This window comes from Mobula hypostoma, chromosome 26, assembly GCF_963921235.1.
Source record: "Mobula hypostoma chromosome 26, sMobHyp1.1, whole genome shotgun sequence".
Taxonomy (NCBI): Eukaryota; Metazoa; Chordata; class Chondrichthyes; order Myliobatiformes; family Myliobatidae; genus Mobula; species Mobula hypostoma.
Window position 1 is genome coordinate 4,831,467 of NC_086122.1, and position 20,531 is coordinate 4,851,997.

A 20,531-nucleotide genomic window follows, 5' to 3' on the forward strand; every position below is an offset into this window, starting at 1 on the left:
ACATGAACACTTCAAATGCAGACAACCATGCAAAGGATTTTAATTGTGTTAGTAGCAAATTCTGTTTGGAAAAAGTAACATGAAGTTTTAGTTTATAATTCATGTCAAACTATTATTCTGCTTCGTCCCATTTGAACAATAACCCTCCATCCACTCCCATCCATGTATTATCCAAAATTATCTTAAATGTTGTAATCAAACCCATATTCACCACTTCCACTGGTAGCTCGTTCCGCACTTACTCCACTGAGTGAAGGAATGGCCCTGTAGGTTCCCCTTAAATATTTCACCTTTGATCCTTAACCTATGACTTCTAATTCTCGTCTCACCTAACCTCGGTGGAAAAAGCCTGCTTTCATTTACCCTCTCTACACCCCCAATTATTTTATATACCTCTATCAAATCTTCCCTCATTCTCCTCCGCTCCAAAGAATAAAGTCCTAACTCATTCAACCCTTCCCCATAAATCATGTCCTCAAGTCCTGGAAACATCCTTGTAAAATGTCTCTGTACTCTTTAAACTTTATTGATATCTTTTTTATGAGTATAGAAACAGAACTATACACAATACTCAAAATTCTTTCAGCAAAATCTCAAACAACTTCCAAATAATATACCAACTCCTGCACTGGTGACTCTGATTTATAAAGGCCAATATGCCAGAAGCTTTCCTTACTATCCCATCTACCTGTCATGTCACCCAGGAATTATGGATCTGTTTTCACAGATCATTTTGTTTACCCGCACTCCTCGGTGCCCTACCATTATCTGTGTTTATCCTACCCTGGTTTGTCCTCCCAAAGTGCATCACCTCATACTTGTCTGCATTAAGTTCCAACTACCAATTTTCAGCTATTTTTCCAGCCTCTTGGTTTCTGTTGTTTTAATCTGAAGTTTTCTGAGCTCAATGTAAAATTCACTCGAGCATATTAAACTTGCGTATAAACACTAATAGGGTAGAGCAAGTGATTAAAGCAAGAAAATAGCGATTAAACAATTTAATCTCAGAATTAAACAATCCAGAAGAGCAGATTTCTGAGTCCTGTGTTTTGCTCCTGTCCTGCCTGTCGGTAGCACTAGCAAATTATATCAGGTGGGTGGGGTGGCTGGTGAATTCTTGTGAGATCAAGTACTTTGTGTTTTATATTTGTAATTAATAGTGATCACTTTGTTGAGATCTGTTTTCCCTTTGACGTGAGAGTCTTTTTCTATTGATCTGTGTCAAAAAAGCCAAATAAAATCCACTGTGATTCAATGTTGTAAAACAATAAAACATGAAAACTTCTCAGGTGGGTGAATACTTTTTATATGCGCTGCAGGTGAATAAACCTGACCTCAGTGGTTGGGAAGATATTGGAGACGATTATGGATGTGGTTTCGGGATACTTGGAGGTACATGATAACAAAGGCCAAAATTAACATGCTTTTCTTTGGGGAAAATCGTGCCAGACAAATCTGTTAGAATATTTTGAGGAAATAACAAGCAGAAAAGACAAAGGAGAAGATAGGAGAAAGATTCTGGTAATGAAAGGCATATGGTATGAGAAGTGATTGATGGCGCTGGGCCGTTACTTGCTGGAATCTCCAAGAATGAGCGGGGATCTCATTTAAAAAAAACTATCGACTGAGGAAAGACCTTGATAGTGAATGTTGAGAGGATATTTTCTATCATGGGGATCCAGGACTAACGGGCTCGCTCTCAAAGAAGAGGCATGGCCACTTAGAACGGAGGAGAGGTCTGATGGAATTTTTCAGTGCAGTCACTTCTTCCTTGTAATGTGCAGACTGGAACAGTGTCCAGTCCTCAAGCTATGATGTGCACAGTGCTCTACACAATTCCAGAATAATCCCTTCTCCATTTTCATCTCCCTATCTCTGTCTCCCCAAAAAGACGAGAACAAGTGGTGACTGTTGTAAAATTATTTTTATTGAACATGTAGAGAGTTTTTCACAATGCTTGCAATCTATCAGTTCCTGACTTGGTGAGTAATCTCTTCTCTGTCCTCTGACCAGTGTTAAACGTGAATAGATGTGGATAATGAAAAGGACAGGAAGTACATTTGACCAAGACATGCAGCAGCATTGAAAACTCCCTTCTCCCCAGCCCCCCAGAAACAACGTACACCTCCCCCATCTATATATGAATCTATATCCCCCCCACTCCCCTTCCCTCTTATCTCCCAATATCTCTTTCACCCTCCCCCTCCCACCTCCCTCCTCTTTCTTTCAATCGACCCCAACCCACTCCCACTGTCCCTCTGTCCATCTCCGTCTGGTCAAGGTGGTTCTCTGTTCCAGCTCCTGGTAAGTCAGGAATCCAAGCGGAGGAGATGATGACGACGAGGATTCATTCGATCATGATGTGGGTGGAGAGCGAGGCAGAGGGCAGGAGTTCACCGTTTGCAGACAGATGGTGGATGTGGTGGTATCCTGCGGGTAGAACAGAGTGAGAGAGGCCATCACACAACAACTCAAACACCCAGCATCCCTTGGTTATGAGAAGAGTTGGCTCTCCCCAACATCCCTCTCCACCCAGCTCAACTCTCTCTCACCACTACGTCCATCACCCTTCTCCAATGACTGTCCACACTCCCCCACCACAGCTTCTTTACCCCTTGTCTACTCCCCACGTCTCATCGCTCTCCACCACATCACTCTACATCCTTCCCCAACGGACACACCCAACCATCAGTCTCTCTTCAACACACTGTCTGGAATGTGCCTTAACAAGGCAACACACATCATCAAAGGTCCCCAGCATCCGGGCCGTGCCATCTTCATGCAGCTACCATCGAGCAGGAGGTGTACAAGCCTGAAGTCCCACACCACCAGGTTCAAGAACAGCTACTTCCCTTCAGCCATTCAGTCCTTAACCAACCGGGAAAACCCTAATCACTGTCACAGTAATAGCAACACAGTTACCAGTTTGTACTGAGAACACTGAACAGTTTCCACAATCTTCCTATAACGAGGTGATCAGAACTGAACACAATATTCCAAGTGTGGTCTAACCAGGGTTTTAATAGAGCTGCAACATTCCCTCACTGATCTTGAACTCAATCCTCTGACTAATGAAGGCCAACACACCAGATACCTTCTTAACCACCCAAATCAACTTGTGTGGTACATTTGAGGGATCTATGAATGTGCACCCCAGGATCCCTCTGTTTCTCCACACTGCTGAGAATCCTGCCATTAACATGTACCCTCAGATGGCTCTGTTTTCAGTGCTTTTGCAGATCCTGCCAGTTCCTTCTGAGCCTTCTCCCTTCACTGCTTTCTCCCTGCACTTTGCTCCTGCCTGAACAGGGACCAAAGCATTGTTGACCCATCCCACAATCTCTCTAACCCACTAGCATCAGGACGAAAGTACAGACGCACCAGGACTAGGACAGCCAGACTGGATACCAGCTTCTTCCCTCAGACTGAGAGACTACTAAATCCCCTGTCTCCACCGACATTTCAGCTCTAGGACAGTGAACTATTTCCTGTTTACTCCCCTGTTTACTGTTTACTTGTGCTGCACTCGACATGCATTTTGAATTATATTTTATTTACTAATTTGTGTCAATACTTTGGTTTATGTGCCCACAATTTACTAATCGTAAGCCATACATCTTTGGAACTTGAGAGGAAACAGGAGCATCTGGAGGAAATCCATGTGGTCATGGAGAGAATGTACAAAGTCCTTAGAGACAGCAGTGGAAATTGGACCCTGATCTTACAGCTAGTGTTGTGAAGCGTTACGCTAACCGCTATGTCACTGAGCAGCAAGCCTCTCTGAATCATTTAAACTAGTAATTAAATGCTACCTCCTCTATCTAAGCCTCTCATACTTTCATAAACATATCAGACCCCCCCTCAGCCTCCAGCGTCCAGGAAAAAGCACCCAAAGTTCACTCAACTTCTCTTTATCATGCATGCCCTCCAATCCAGGCACTGTCCCAGTGAACCCTGTCTGCACCCTCTCTAAAGCCTCCACGTCCTTCCTGTGATGGGCCAGTCTTACTTGATGGGCTGAAGGGACTTTTTCCAACCTGCTCAACGTTTCCTGCTCTTACCTTCACGTGCAGCTTCTTTCAGTTCAGCCAGGGTCCCAACTGGATGTTCTCGGGTCAAATGTGGGCTTTCTCTGTCGCAGGAACTTTGTCTTCAGGTTCTCACCAGCGAAACCATTGTCACAATTTACCGTGGTACATGTCTATCTCCTGCCCAACATTGAGGGCCACTGCAGGCATTGTGGTGGGAGGGCAGGAGGAAGAGGGTGGGGAGGAGAAACGGTGGGAGTGTGAGAGGGAGGACAAAGAGTGGGAGTCGGGGAAGAAGAGGAAGGATGGGCAATGGGATGAAAGTGTGTGTCTGTGTGTCACAGAGAGAGAGACAAAATGAGAAACTATTTTAAAACTTATTTCATTATCACTACATATCAGCAAGTAATGAGAGTGTTTGTATCTGCGGTGATTACAAGGCACTGAAACGGTTAATGGGGTTACTGTTCTGTGTGGTTCCAGACAGGTTTGGTTTAGGACAACCTCCTTCAAAGGCTCTTTGAAGTTGTAGATACAAACGTATCAGGAACTACATTGGTGTTAGGCAAGGACGGTTGGGGAGAGATGGAGATTGTGCAGGTGAACTGTGGGTGGGTATCCAGGGGATTCGGGCTGATAAGAGTCTGGTTTACAACCAGCGATTGGGGTGTTACTGCCTTACAGAAGCCTCCCTTCCCTGTGAATTGGAGATGGAGGGACGGTGTGAAATGTGGCAGGGTTGGGAGGAGAGTCAGGGACTCAGATGCAACCTCTCACACATTACTGTGTGTGCTTTGTGTGTAATGAGTGTCTGTATGTGTGTATCTCTGCTGGTGTGTGTGTGTGTGTGTGTGTGTGTGTGTGTGTGTGTGTGTGTGTGTGTGTGTGCGAGAGCAGGTGGAGATGGAGTGAGGGAAGGTGGTCCTCAGAGAGAAAGGAATGCTGGGTGAGGTAGTGGGACAGCCAGTTAGGAATGTGACAGCCAGTACTTACAGTCAATGCCTTGGCTATGAAGACAAGCAAAATGACTTCTTCACCATCCTCTCCACTTGTGTCAGGGAGCACTGGACTTGCACCTCATCGTCCCTCTGTACGTCAACACTCCTGAGGTCTGTGCCATTTACTTTGTAAATTCTGTCATAATTTGCACTACAAAATGCATTACCTCACACTTGTCTGTCCCCTCAGGCAGCAGGATGCGCGAGACGGGAAGGATCGCTGATAAAGGCTCCATGAGAGTCCACCCTGAATTTGGTGGATTCATCTGACCTCTAACCCCAGCAATGATCAAGATCAGGGACCAAGGTCCACACCATCCAGGCCACTCCCTGTTCTCAATGCTGCCATCAAGCAGGAGGTAACATTGGTGTTAGGCAAGGACGGTCGGGGAGGGATGGGGAATGTGCAGGTGAACTGTGGGCAGGTATCCAGGGGATTAGGGCTGGTAAGAGTCCCATCCATAACCAGCGACTGGGGGTGTTATTACTTAACAGAAGCCTCCCTTCCCTGTGAGTTGGTGATAGTGGGAAAGTGTGAGGTAGTACATGCTATGTTTATATGTACTTTGATAATAAAATTACTTTGAATTAATTCACCTATAACTTTACCTTTATATAGCACATACCTACATTTCCCTCATCAAACTTTGTGGTTATTTCACTGTAATGTTTGACTTTAACAAATGTACACCATAACACCACGTTTCCAAGCAACTGCAAATTCCATCCCAGATCTCCATTTCTGGAACTCACCCAACTATCAAGTTCAGACAGAGTGCTCTGTCGTTGTTGGCCCTTTTACTGAGAAACTTTATGGAACAGCGTTTGTATTGACAGAGTGAAGACTTTGAACTTTGATATATTTCCAGTCTCCAATTACCTGAGTCCTGCACCAGTTTATCGAACGTAGTTTCCACGAAGGATACTATCTCATCCAGGAGCTGGTTGCTGGTGGCACCTTCAAACCTGCTGCAATGGATGACCTTGCAGCACGTGAGCAGTCCGGACAGCTTGAAGGAAGGGATAACAGACACACAGGTTAGCCTGCCACAGTTCATTGAGTAACCTTCCTTATCAGTAAGACCAAGAAAATGATGGTGGACTTCAGGAATGGGAAATTGAGGGAACACACACCAGTCCTCTCCTTGGGGTCAGCAGTGTTTCAAGAAGGTGGAATCCATCATTAAGAACCCCTGCCACACAGTGATCATAAACCCGATTCCCGTTCTGAGCAAATCAATCTTGTGGCCAACTGAGTCCCTTATCAAGATGGCCAGTGATGCCTGTCTCAGGGGTTTAGCCTGTTACAAGATCTTCTGGGGCTTCCTCAACTCTCCCATGATCTCCACACACCTCCAGTTCTGGCCAAACATTGAACTACTTCTGGGAACAGTTGAACAGCAGGGAAACAGGCCTTTTGGCCCATCTTGTCCAAGATAGTCTTATCTGTCTCTGTTTGATCTATGGCCCTCGAGATCTCTCCTTTCTATGTATTTATCACAACGCTTTAAAATGATGCTAATGCCCCTTCTCAATCACAATCTTGGTTAGCTCATTCTGAATACACACCACTCATTGCATGAAAAAGATGGCCCTGATGTCCTTTATAAATCTCTCAGCTCTGATCTTAAACCTATGCCCTCTTGTTGCAGCACTATCTCCTTGGGGGGAAAAATGGTCTTTTTTTTTGTCTACACCACTTATGTTCTTCAACTCTTCCATCCGGTCGTCCCTTGATCTCATACATTCCAGTGAATAAAATCTATTTATACAATCTCTCATCGTGGCTCCGGCCCCTAAGTCTGAGCAGAGTACTGGTAAATCTCTTCTGCAAACTTTTCAGGCATCAATTCCTTCATGGAGGTCATTGATGTATGAAGTTTAAGAAAAGTGGTTCCAACACAGATTTCTGTGGAACACCACGAGCCACCGGCAGCCAACCAGAAAGGCTCGCTTTATTTCCACTCTTTGTCTCCTGCCAGTCTGATAAAGATACTGCCTTATCCATGCTAGTATCTTTCTTGTTATACCATGGGCTCTTAACTTGTTACGCAGCCTCATCTCATGTGTGGCACCTTGTTAAAGGTCGTTTGAAAATCCAAATGCGAGTGAGATGCGTGCAGTATAGACGTGTTTTTCAAGCTCCTCATTGCACACCAAACTTTACGAGTTAAAACTGCCTTTATGAACGCTTGACTCTCAATTTTTGTTGCAAGAACTCCGTTGTTTGTTTCTCTCTTATGCCACCAAAAAGTGTAACATGAACATGCCCAGTAAAACAGCACGAAGCGGGAAGGAAGCCGCTCGCCCGCTACCCGATGCTGCAGCTAACGTTAGCCGGGACCAAGCTAGCAAGAACCCTCCAGGCATGTCGTCAGCCGAAGAGGAAGACGAGCTTCCTCTTATTTTGCAGAAAATATCAAACAAGCTCTTGCAGTCCTTCAACGTGCGGTTTGACAAGTTTGAGCACAGTTTCCAGAGTCTGTTGTCCATCCAGCAATCACTCACTGAGAGACTGGCGAGCACCGAAAATCAGACCGCCGACCACGAACAGCGAATCCACGCCGTGGAAACTTCAGTTGCTGAGCTGCAGCAAGAAAATAAAAGGCTGTGGGCCAAACTTTCAGATCTGCAAGGGAGATCCAGACGCAATAACATAAAGATTGTTGGCGTCCCAGAAGGCGAGGAGAAAGGGAGGCTGACTGAATTTGTCGCTAACCTGATCCCCAATCTGCTGGGGGATGACAACTTCACCAAGCCGGTCGTTATCGATAGAGCGCACCGCACACAACAGCCTAAACCACTGAAAGGCTCAAGGCCCCGCACAATCATTGCACGAGTGCATTTCACACAGGAGAAAGAAAAGATTCTGCGGCTCGGGAGGCAACTCTCGATGGATTACAGAGGTCATCGAATCTTAATCTTCCCCGATTACACCGCGGAGGTTATGGAGCAACAGCGGAGTTTCCGTGAGGTGCTGCAACTGCTGAGGGAGAAGGAGGTCCGGCATTTGCTACGTTTCCCGGCCAGGCGCCATGTTCATCACCAAGGGCAAGTAAAAGTATTCAGCATCCCAGGTGAAGCCAAGACTTTTGTAGACCAAAAACTTTGAAAGGCTATTTTTCACAACATAAATGAAGAGAGTCTAAACGTGCTGTGAGTGGACTTTAATCATGGCAGTTCTTTTTTCTATCCTCAATTTGTTCTTTATTATGTGTGCCAATGAGGGGCTGTTAGTTGGAGGTGTTTTTCTCCGCTTTTGTTCGGCAGTCCCAGATTAGGATGAGGGCAACTCTGCTTCGTTTGGGGAAGCAATGGGTGGGGGTTTTGTTCACAAAGTTATTAACTGTTCATGTTATTTTTTTTTGGTTTTTTGCTGGCTGCCAGACTGAATGTTAAGTTTGTGTTTCATTACAATGCAAAAGGTACCACAAATGAATAATACTCTTGACTAAATGTCCTTGGTCTCTTGGAATGTGCGCGGTTTCGGTCACCCAATAAAGCGAGGTAAAGTTTTCGCACATTTGAAGTCATTGAAATCTGACATTATATTCTTACAAGAAACTCACCTTAAAGCCACTCAGTATTGGAAACTCAAGGATAATTGGATTTCACAGGTCTATCAGGCACCTTTTACATACAAAGCCAGAGGCGTTGCCATTCTCTTCCGTAAGACTGCCTTTTCATTTTCCCCCATCCACAATTGATCCAAATGGCAGGTTTATAATTTTAACTTGGCATATCAATTTACTTCCCATTACACTGGTAAACATTTATGGGCCGAACTCGGACGATCCAGGTTTTTTCTGTAACGTGTTTGAATTGATCCCAGATAACGATTCAAGCTACATATTGATCGGGGGTGACTTTAATAGCTACCTGGACCCGTATTTAGATAGGTTCTCCTCTGCCCCCACCCAATATTCTTCCTGTGCAAACTCTTAACAATTTGATGAAGTCGAAGAAGGTGGTGGATATTTGGAGACTACAACACCCATCTGACGATGATTATTCTTTTTATTCCCATGTACACAGATCATATACATGGATGGATTCTTTTTTAGTCGACTCCAGATTAATCTCTAATATTGACCACACCAAATATCACAGCATAATAATATCTGACCATAGTCCTGTCAATCTCAATCTTCAATCGTCTCTCCCTATAACTGGCACTTTAATCCCTTTTTGCTCAAAGATCAGGCATTTAAAGAATACATTACGACACACATCTCGCAGTTCCTTGAGACCAACAACAATGGTGAGGTCAATTACTCAACACTGTGGGAAACACTTAAGGTGTATATCAGAGGACAAATTATTTCTTATGAAGCAACTCTGAAAAGGCCTAAGCGAGGTCGATTGGAAGTGATTGAGGAAGAATTACTAGCGACTGAACAGGCTTACAAAAACTCTTTGCTCCAATCAGATTATAACAACATTCTCAAATTGAAATACGAATACAACTCCATTCTAGGGGAACAAATTGGCAACATACTACTTCAACTTAAACAGCGACACTTTGAGTTTGGTGACAAACCACAGAAGTTATTGGCAAGGCAGTTAAAAGGAGGACAAGCAAAACGAGCCATTTACAAAATAAAATCCAAATCTGGCCTGATGCTTACAGACTTAAAGGATATTAACAAACAATTTAGTGAGTTCTATTCAGAAATTTACACCTCTAAATCAACAGCTACACAGGAAGATTTTGAGAAGTTTTTTGATCCGCTTCACTTCCCACAGTTAGTTGCAGCTTTCAGGGAGAATTTGGATTTGGATTTTTTGTTCTCTGAGTTACAGGATGCCATCACAGAATTTCCCACCGACAAGGCAGCTGGACCGGACGGGTTCGGGCCAGAGTTCTACAAAGCCTTCCGAGATATCCTTACACCGACTTTGCTCAGAATGGTTCGGGAACCTTCAAAAACAAGAGGCTCCCACCCTCTCTCAGCCTTTTAGAGTAGGGAAGGGCTGTTTCACCTACTTGGGGATTAAACTGACTAAGAACCCAAAGCATCTTTTCAAATTTAATTTTATAGAATCATTAGAAAAACTCAGAACAAATATTGAGTCCTGGAGGACACTGCCCTTATCCATGATTGGACGGGTAAATATGATTAAAATGGTGAGCCTACCCAGGTTTCTATATCTTTTTCAAAACCTGCCTATATATTTAAGTGCATCCTTTTTCAAGAAACTTGACTCTATCATATTGCCCTTTGTGTGGGGCTACAAATCACACAGGATATCCAAGGCTCACCTACACAAACCTCTTAAGAAGGGCGGTCTTGGTCTGCCAAATTTCAAACATTACTACCGGGCAGCTAACTCCAGGGCTCTTACATACTGGAAATGTGCAGGTGCTGAGACCCAAGATAAACCTTTATGGCCAGAGCTGGAAGCCTCTGTTGTTAAATATTCTTCACTTCCTGCTCTCCTGCTTTCCACTTATGCTTCAACAGACAAGCTAATCCAACAAAACTTTACCTTAAAGAATTCTTTACGAATACTAAACCAGATAAAAGTGGTTTACCAAACTCCCGGTGTTTCCACACACGCTCCCATTTGTCAAAATCATTCATTCAAGCCTGGATAATCAGACGGGGTGTTTGCAGTTTGGAGAGAGAGGGGTATCAAAACTTTCTTAGATCTGTACATCGACGGCCAGTTTGCATCATTCATACGATTAAGCACTAAGCTTAACTTTCCAAATTCACATTTTTTTTGCTATCTCCGAGTCAGACACTACGTTAAGGAAAAGTGCCCACACTTCGAGCCTACTTCCACCACCCATCCCTTTCTTGAAAACCTCTTGCTCCCTCCAGACTCCAAACAGTTAATATCAAAATTTGTGAGTTGCTTTACTCCTTAGGTTTCTACAGATTTTATTAGGGAAGCCTGGGCCAGGGACTTGAACTCAGAGATATCAGCGGAACTTTGGGAGGAGGTAATGTCCCGGGTTCACTGTGGTTCTATTAATTCACGCTACAGGTTAATCCAGTACAATGTGATGCATAGATTGCATTATTCAAAAACAAAACTGAATCGCATCTTCCCATCTGTGTCTCCTGAATGTGATAAGTGCCACTCTGCTGAGGGCTGACTAGCACATCTTTTCTGGCAGCCTTTTTGTTTTGTGTTTTTTTTTAGTCTTGGTTTGTTTTGTCTGTGCTCCACTTGGAGCTGTATTTCCTTTGTATTGTTTTGAATGTCTTTAATTTATTTTGTCTTTGTAAAACTGAAAATTGTAAATAAAGTATTTTAAAAAAAAGAAAATCCAAATGCACAACATCAATTGATTTTCCTTTGTCAAACCTGCTTGTTACTTCTTCAAAGAATTCCAGCAGTTTTGTCAGGCAAGATTTTCCCTTGTGGAAACCATGCTGACTACGACCTCTCTTATCATGTGCCTCCAAGTGACCTGAAACCACATCCTTAACAGTCAACTCCAACATCTTCACAACCTCTGAGGTCAGACTAAATGGCCTATAACTTCCTTACTTCTTCCTTTCACCATTCTTGAAGAGTTGAGTGATGTTTGCAGATTTCCAGTCTTCTGGAAAATCTTAAAAGCATTGGAATCTGCATCTTCACTTCGCCTCATGGTGGTGTAGCAGTTCATGCAATCACTTTGCAGCATCAGCTCTAAGGTCAGAGTTCAATTTCTGCTGCTGTTTGTCAGGAGTTAACGTGTAGAAGGGCCTGTTTCTGTGGTGCATGTTGCTATGAACATGGTGTGTAATCAAAGGCTTCTGCAAATTCATACAGATGTACGGTGGAGAATTTTCCAGCTTGTTGCATTGCTGTCTGCTATGGAGCAGCCATTACCCAGGGTCAGAAACAACTGCAGAAAGTTGTAAACTCAGCCAGCTCTGTCACGGGCACCGGCCTCCCCAGCATCGAGCACATCTTCAGGTGAAAAATCGGTGACAGTCTCCTCGTTAACCAGTTGCCAAACCCTCACCGTCAGTTCCAAACACACCTTCCAACTGAAAAGAAAACCGAATCCACAACAATAGGTCTGCATGGAGCAGTGTCAGCTTGCTGTAAAGGCAGAATTATTTATAACTTCCATGACATCCTTGAGGCCTCCATTTGTATTTCACATTTAAATGTGTCCTAAATGTCGCTAATGTACCTGCCTTTACTCAACCACACAACCCCTGGAAGGGGTTCTGACATGCTCCCCACTCCCCAAATATACATTCCTCCAGTCATCTGAGAGTTCTGTCCATCATATTTATGCACTGGGAAAAGTCTCAGGTTGTGGACTCTGTCTCTGCCTCTTATCAGGGGTCTCAGAACAGATCACTGTGGAACATCACTGGTCACCGACTTACAGGCAGTTTACGATCCAACGACAACCAGCCTCTTCATTCTTTGAGCAATTCAACTGAGAATCCATAAAGCCAAGTTTCCCTGGATCCCACGCCTCCTGACTTTCTGAGTTGACCATGGGGAATCTTATCAAACCTTACTAAACTCCATAAAGACTTAGCAATGGCACAGAGTTATCGAGTCACACCACACAGAAACAGGCCCTTCGATCCAATGGTCCATGCTGACCAAGACTGCAATCTAATCTACTCCCATTTGTCATCGTTTGATCCATATCTCCCTTAAACTTTCCTGTCTGTGTAGCTGTACGAGTGGTTAATGTACTGTACTTACTTTAAACGCTTCCTTTGTCAGCTCATTCCTTATACAGACCACTCTCCAGTTGAAAATTATGCCCTTTGTAAATATATTAAATCTCTGCCCCATCACCTTAAACCTATGTCCTTGAGATCTTGATTTCCCAACCTTCAAGAAAAGACTGTGTGCATTTACTGTAACTATGCTTCTCATGATTTTATACACCTCTCCAGGATCACCCTTCAGTTTCCTGTGTTCTAAGGAAAAAAGTCCCAGCTTGTCCAACCTATAACTCAGACGTTTGAGTCCTGAGAACATCTGTGTAAATCTCCTCCGCGATCTGTGCAACTTAATTTCATTATTTCTGCAGCAGGGTGACCAAGATTGGTGACCACAATAGCCCATGTGCAAACTCAGCAAGGGTGAAACATAACGTCACAACCTTTGTACTGAGTGAGTTACTGATGAATAGCAGCAGGCCAAATGCCTCCTGTCTACCCCTGACTTCACTTTGGGACCAGTAACAGCTTCTTCCCCAGCACTGAGAGACTTCTGAACACTCTGCTACCACACAGAGCACACTATTTATGACAGCGTCAGCAGCCTTATACTGCTGTATGTTTAACAATATATTGTATATGCGCTTTATGTCATCTGCAGAATTGGCACCAGTACCTGACGTAGGCCTTGACTCTGTTGCGACCCTCCAGCTGATATCTGATCATGTAGCAGTTCTGAGAAAAAGAAATGTAGTTTTGATTCAGTGGCTTCGTCATGACTGGGTAAACCTTGTTGTGTTCTTGGTTGAAAATGTTCCCTCCCGGTGACATCAGGATGAATGGAAAGACATCCTCGGTCATGACGAACTCACGCTTCACAAACAACAAAAACAGTATTTATTCACACAGTATTTAAGATGATGGTTTCTTTAGATTAGTTTTATCTTTCACAAGGATATCGAAATACGGAAATATGCGGTGAAATGTGTTATTTTCAGTCGATGACCAGCATTATCTGAGAATGTGCCGAGGGCAGCCCACAAGTTTCGCCATGCTTCTGGCATGAACATAGCATGATCACAACTCACTAACCCTAACCCACCTGTGTTTGGAATGTGGGAGGAAACCAGAGCACCCGGAGGAAATGTACGCAGTCACAGGGAGAAGGTACAGATTCCCTACAGAAAACGGTGGGATTTGAACCCCGATGGGTGATCGATGGTGCTGATTGCTACCGTGACTGCTTATTTATGATAAGGTTGTGATAAGAATGGGTTGAAATCTTTATGATTGACCTTCAGTCTGCAGGATTTGAGGGGATTAAAAGTGTTTTCCAGTTGATATAGGAAGAGAATTCAGTCATTTGGTCCATCAAATCTGCTACAATCTTCAATCATGGCTGATTTATTATTCCCTCTCAACTCCATTCTCCCTCCTTCTCCCTGCAATCTTTGTATTTTCGATATTCTTGTACCTCCAGCCCTGCGAAATACCAACACCCTGTTTTGTGTGCAATTCTGATCGCCCCATTACAGGGAGGATGTGGAGGCTTTAGGGAGTGGCTGAGGTTTAAGCCGGAGAATTCCAGGTGCTTGGTATTAAAGAAAGGTAGACTCATGGAAAAGTTCCATTTCTCCTTGGATGGTATTGCTATCCCATTCACTTCTGAAAAACCAGACAAGAGTCTCTGACTGCAGCCTTAGAGATGCGGCTGCCGTCCAAACTCAAACACTGGGATACAATCCCATCCAAACCCAAACAGTGGGATACAGTCCCATCCAAACCCAAACAGTGAGATACATAGAACATAGAACATAGAATAGTACAGCACAGTACAGGCCCTTTGGCCCACAATGTTGTGCTGATCCTCAAACCCTGCCTCCCATATAAGCCCCCACCTTAAATTCCTCCATATACCTGTCTAGTAGTCTCTTAAACTTCACTAGTGTATCTGTCCCCACCACTGACTCAGGCAGTGCATTCCACGCACCAACCACTCTCTGAGTGAAAAACTTTCCTCTAAAATCCCCCTTGAACTTCCCATCCCTTACCTTAAAGCCATGTCCTCTTGCATTGAGCCTGAGGAAGAGGCGCTGGCTATCCACTCTATCTAGTCCTCTTATTATCTTGTACACCTCTATTATGTCTCCTCTCATCCTCCTTCTCTCCAAAGAGTAAAGCCCTCGCTCCCTTAATCTCTGATCATAATGCATACTCTGTAAACCAGGCAGCATCCTGGTAAATCTCCTCTGGACCTTTTCCAACGCTTCCACATCCTTCCAAAAGTGAGGTGACCAGAACAGGATACAGTACTCCAAGTGTGGCCTCACCAGAGTTTTATAGAGCTGCATCATTACATCACGTCTCTTAAACTCTATCCCTAGATTTATGAAAGCTAACACCCCAAAAGCTTTCTTCGCTACCCTATCTTCCTGTGAGGGAACTTTCAGGGATCTGTGGACATGTACCCCGAGATCCCTCTGCTCCTCCACACCACCAAGTGTCCTGCCATTTACTTTGTACTCTGCCTTGGAGTTTGTCCTTCCAAAGTGTACCACCTCACACTTCTCCGGGTTGAACTCCATCTGCCACCTCTCAGCCCCCTTCTGCATCCTATCAATGTCTCTCTGCAATCTTTCACAATCCTCTACACTATCTACAACACCACCAACCTTTGTGTCATCTGCAAACTTCTACCCCAACATACAGGTCGTTAATAAAAATCAGGAAAAGTAGAGGTCCCAGAACAGATCCTTGTGGGACACCATTAGTCACAATCCTCCAATCTGAATGTACTCCCTCCACCACCACCCTCTGCCTTCTGCAGGCAAGCCAATTCTGATTCAACCTGGCCAAACTTCCCCGGAGCCCATGCCTTCTGACTTTCTGAATAAGTCTACCGTGTCGAACCTTGTCAAATGCCTTACTAAAATCCATATAGATCACGTCCACTGCACTACCCTCATCTATATGCCTGGTCACCTCCTCAAAGAGCTCTATCAGGCTTGTTAGACACAATCTGCCTTTCTCAAAGCCATGCTGACTGTCCCTGATCAGACCATGATTCTCCAAATGCCCATACATTCTATCTCTAAAAATCTTTTCCAACAGCTTTCCCAACACAGACGTAAGGCTCACTGGTCTATAATTTCCAGGACTATCCCCACTACCTTTTTTGAACAAGGGGACAACATTCGCCTCCCTCCAATCATCAGGTACCATTCCCGTGGACAACGAGGACATAAAGATCCTAGCCAGAGGCTCGGCAACCTCTTCCCTCGCTACTTGGAGCTGCCTGGGGAATATTCCGTCAGGCCCCGGGGACTTATCTGTCCTAATGTATTTTAACAACTCCAACACCTCCTCTCCCTTAATACCAACATGCTCCAGAGCATCAACCTCACTCATATTGTCCTCACCATCATCAAGTTCCCTCTCATTGGTGAATACTGAAGAGAAGTATTCAGTGAGGACCTCGCTCACTTCCACAGCCTCCAGGCACCTTTATCTCTAATCGTTCCTACCTTCGCTCCTGTCATCCTTTTCTTCTGCACATAATTGAAGAATGCCTTGGGGTTTTCCTTTACCCTGGTCACCAAGACCTTCTCATGCCCCCTTCTTGCTCTTATCAGCCCCTTCTTAAGCTCCTTTCTTGCTTCCCTATATTCCTCAATCGACCCATCTGATCTTTGCTTCATAAACCTCATGTATGCTGCCTTCTTCCACCTGATTAGATTTTCCACCTCACTTGTCATCCATGGTTCCTTCACCCTACCATTCTTTATCCTTCTCACCGGGACAAATTTATCCCTAACATCCTGCAAGAGATCTCTAAACATTGACCATATGTCCATAGTTCATTTCCCTGCAAAAACATCATCCCAATTCACACCCGCAAGTTCTGGCCTTATAATTTGCCCTTCCCCAATTAAAACTTTTCCTGTCCTCCCTGATGTGAAAAAGACTAAAGAGCTGGTGGTAGACCTGAGGAGAGCTAAGGTACCAGTGACTCCTGTTTCCATCCAGGGGGTCAGTGTGGACATGGTGGAGGATTACAAATACCTGGGGATACGAATTGACAATAAACTGGACTGGTCTAAGAACACGAGGCTGTCTACAAGAAGGGTCAGAGCTGTCTCTATTTCCTAAGGAGACAGGTCCTTTAACATCTGCTGGACGATGCTGAGGATGTTCTATGAGTCAGTATCATGTTTGCTGTTGTGTGCTGGGGCAGCAAGCTGAGAGTAGCAGACACCAACAGAATCAACAAACTCATTCGTAAGGCCAGTGATGTTGTTGGGAGGGAACTGGACACTCTCACGCTGGTGTCTGAAAAGAGGATGCTGTCTAAGTTGCATGCCATCTTTGTTAATGTCTCCCATCCACTACATAGTGTACTGGGTGGGCACAGGAGTACATTCAGCCAGAGACTCATTCCTCCGAGATGCAGCACAAAGCGTCCATAGGAGGTCATTCCTGCCCGTGACCATCATACTTTACAACTCCTCCCTTGGAGGGTCAGACACCGTGAGCCGATAGGCTGGTCCTGGACTTATTTTAAAATTTACATATTACTATTTAACTTCGTTATTACTATTTCTCTATTACTATTTATTATTTCCATGACTATTACTATTTACTAATAGAAGTATTACTATTACTATTTCTATTACTATTTATTATTTATGGTGCAACTGTAATGAAAACCAATTTCCCCCAGGATCAATAAAGTATGACTATGACTATGATTCTATCCTTTTCCATGATAATGCTAAAGGCCAGGGAGCAGTGGTCACTGTCCCCCAGATGGTCACCCACTGAGAGATCTGTGACCTGACCCAGTTCGTTACCTAATACTAGATCTAGTATGGCATTCCCCCGAGTTGGCCTGTCCACATACTGTGACAGGAATCCGTCCTGGACCCACTTAACAAACTCTGCCCCATCTAAACCCTTGGAACTAATCAGGTGCCAATCAATATTAGGGAAGTTAAAATCACCCGTGATAACAACCCTGTTATTTTTTGCTCTTTTCCAAAATCTGCCTCCCGATCTGCTCCTCTGTATCTCTGCTGCTACCAGGCAGCCTATGGAATACCCCCAACAGAGTAACTGCTCCCTTCCTGTTCCTGACTTCCACCCATGCTGACTCAAAAGAGGATCCTGCTACATTACCCACCCTTTCTGTAGCTATAATAGTATCCTTGACCTGTAATGCCACCCCTCCTCCCCTTTTTCCGCCCTCTCTATCCCTTTTAAAGTACTGAAATCCGGGAATATTGAGAATCCATTCCTGCCCTGGTGCCAGCCAAGTCTCTGTAATGGCCACTACATCATAATTCCATGTATGTATCCAAGCTCTCAGTTCATCACCTTTGTTCCTGATGCTTCTTGCATTGAGGTACACATACTTCAGCCCTTCTACCTTAGTGTCTTTACACCGTTTATTCTGCTTCTCTTTCCTCAAACTCTCTGTATGTTAGTTCTGGCATTACTCCATGCACTTCTTTCACTGCTCTATCGCTCCAGGTCCCATCCCCCTTGCAAATTATTTTAAACCCTCCCGAACCATGCTAGCAAACCTACCTGCAAGGATATTGCTCCCCCTCGAGTTCAGCTGCAACCCATCCAATCTGTGCAGGTCCCACCTTCCCTAGAAGAGATCCCAATGATCCGAAAATCCCTGCACCAACACCTCAGCCACGCATTCAATTGCCATCTCCTCCAATTCTTACCATCACTGTCACGTAGCACTGGCAGCAATCCTGAGAACGCCACCCTTGAGCTCCTGTTCTTCAGCCTTCTGCCTAGTTCTCGAAACTCACACTTCAGGACCTCATCCCTCTTCCTGCCCATGTCGTTGGTCCCTACATATATCACGACTTCTGGTTGCTTTCCCTCTCGTACCAGGATGTCGTGCACCCGGTCAGAGACATCCCGGAACCTGGCACCCGGGAGGCAACAAACCATGCGGGTGTCCTTCTCACATCCACAAAATCTTCTGTCTGCTCCCCTGACTATAGAGTCTCCAATGACGACAGCTCTCCTCTTCTCCGTCCCACCCTTCTGCACCACCAAGTCAGTCTCAGTGCCAGAGGCCCTGCCACCGTGCCTCACACCTGTTTGGTCGTCCCCGCCAACACTATCCAGGATGGTAAACTTATTATTCAAGGGAATGGCTACAGGGGCGCTCTGCACTACCTGTCTGCTCACCTTCACTTTCCCCCCTCTGACTGTCACCCAATGAACTGCTTCCAACAGCCTAGGTATGACTACCTCCCTGTAGCCATTCGGTCCCATCCACATCCAAACAGTGGGATAGAACATAGAATATAGAACATAGAATAGTACAGCACAGTACAGGCCCTTCAGCCCACAATGTTGTGCCGACCCTCAAACCCTGCCTCCCATATAAGCCCCCACTTTAAATTCCTCCATATACCTGTCTAGTAGTCTCTTAAACTTCACAAGTGTATCTGCCTCCACCACTGACTCAGGCAGTGCATTCCACACACCAACCACTCTCTGAGTAAAAAACCTTCCTCTAATATCCCCCTTGAACTTCCCACCCCTTACCTTGAAGCCATGTCCTCTTGTATTGAGCGGTGGTGCCCTGGGGAAGAGGCGCCGGCTATCCACTCTATCTATTCCTCTTATTATCTTGTACACCTCTATCATGTCTCCTCTCATCCTCCTTCTCTCCAAAGAGTAAAGCCCTAGCTCCCTTAATTTCTGATCATAATGCATACTTTCTAAACTAGGCAGCATCCTGGTAAATCTCCTCTGTACCCTTTCCAATGCTTCCACATCCTTCCTATAGTGAGGTGACCAGAACAGGACACAGTACTCCAAGTGTGGCCTAACCAGAGTTTTATAGAGCTGCATCATTACATCGCGACTCTTAAACTCTATCCCTCGACTTATGGAAGCTAACACCCCATAAGCTTTCTTAACTACCCTATTCACCTGTGAGGCAACTTTCAGGGATCTGTGGACATGTACCCCCAGATCCCTCTGCTCCTCCACACTACCAAGTATCCTGCCATTTACTTTGTACTCTGCCTTGGAGTTTGTCCTTCCAAAGTGTACCACCTCACACTTCTCCAGGTTGAACTCCATCTGCCACTTCTCAGCCCACTTCTGCATCCTAACAATGTCTCTTGCAATCTTTGACAATCCTCTACACTATCTACAACACCACCAACCTTTGTGTCGTCCGCAAACTTGCCAACCCACCCTTCTACCCCCACATCCAGGTCGTTAATAAAAATCATGAAAAGTAGAGGTCCCAGAACAGATCCTTGTGGGACACCATTAGTCACAATCCTCCAATCTGAATGTACTCCCTCCACCACCACCCTCTGCCTTCTGCAGGCAAGCCAATTCTGAATCCACCTGGCCAAACTTCCCTGGATCCCATGCCTTCCAACTTTCTGAACAAGCCTACCGTGTGGAACCTTGTCAAATGCCTTACTAAAATCCATATAGATACATCCACTGCACTACCCTCATCTATATGCCTATTCACCTCCTCAAAGAACTCTATCAGGCTTGTTAGACACGATCTGCCCTTCACAAAGTCAGGCTGACTGTCCCTGATCAGACCATGATTCTCTAAATGCCCCTAGATCCTATCTCCAAGAATCTTTTCCAACACCTTTCCCACCACAGACGTAAGACTCACTGGTCTATAATTACCCGGACAATAGACCCGGACTATCCCTACTACCTTTTTTGAACAAGGGGACAACATTCGCCTCCCTCCAATCCTCTGGTACATTCCCGTGGACAACGAGGACATAAAGATCCTAGCCAGAGGCTCAGCAATCTCTTCTCTCGCCTCGTGGAGCAGCCTGGGGAATATTCCG

The 20,531-nt window shown here is 44.9% G+C and overlaps 1 protein-coding gene across 1 annotated transcript in view; it reads right to left on the minus strand.

Moving 5' to 3' along the window:
- Positions 1–2,240: 2,240 nt before the first annotated feature.
- LOC134338072 (uncharacterized) overlaps positions 2,241–20,531 on the minus strand; it is a 34,613-nt gene continuing 16,322 nt past the window's right edge. The window contains exons 4-7 of the mRNA XM_063033605.1: positions 13,340–13,398; positions 5,907–6,036; positions 4,062–4,359; positions 2,241–2,430 (exon numbers count right to left, since the gene is read on the minus strand). Of these exons, the coding sequence (XP_062889675.1) occupies positions 5,952–6,036; positions 13,340–13,398 (144 nt within the window). The 3' untranslated portion in view covers positions 2,241–2,430; positions 4,062–4,359; positions 5,907–5,951. The remainder of the gene's footprint in view (positions 2,431–4,061; positions 4,360–5,906; positions 6,037–13,339; positions 13,399–20,531) is intronic.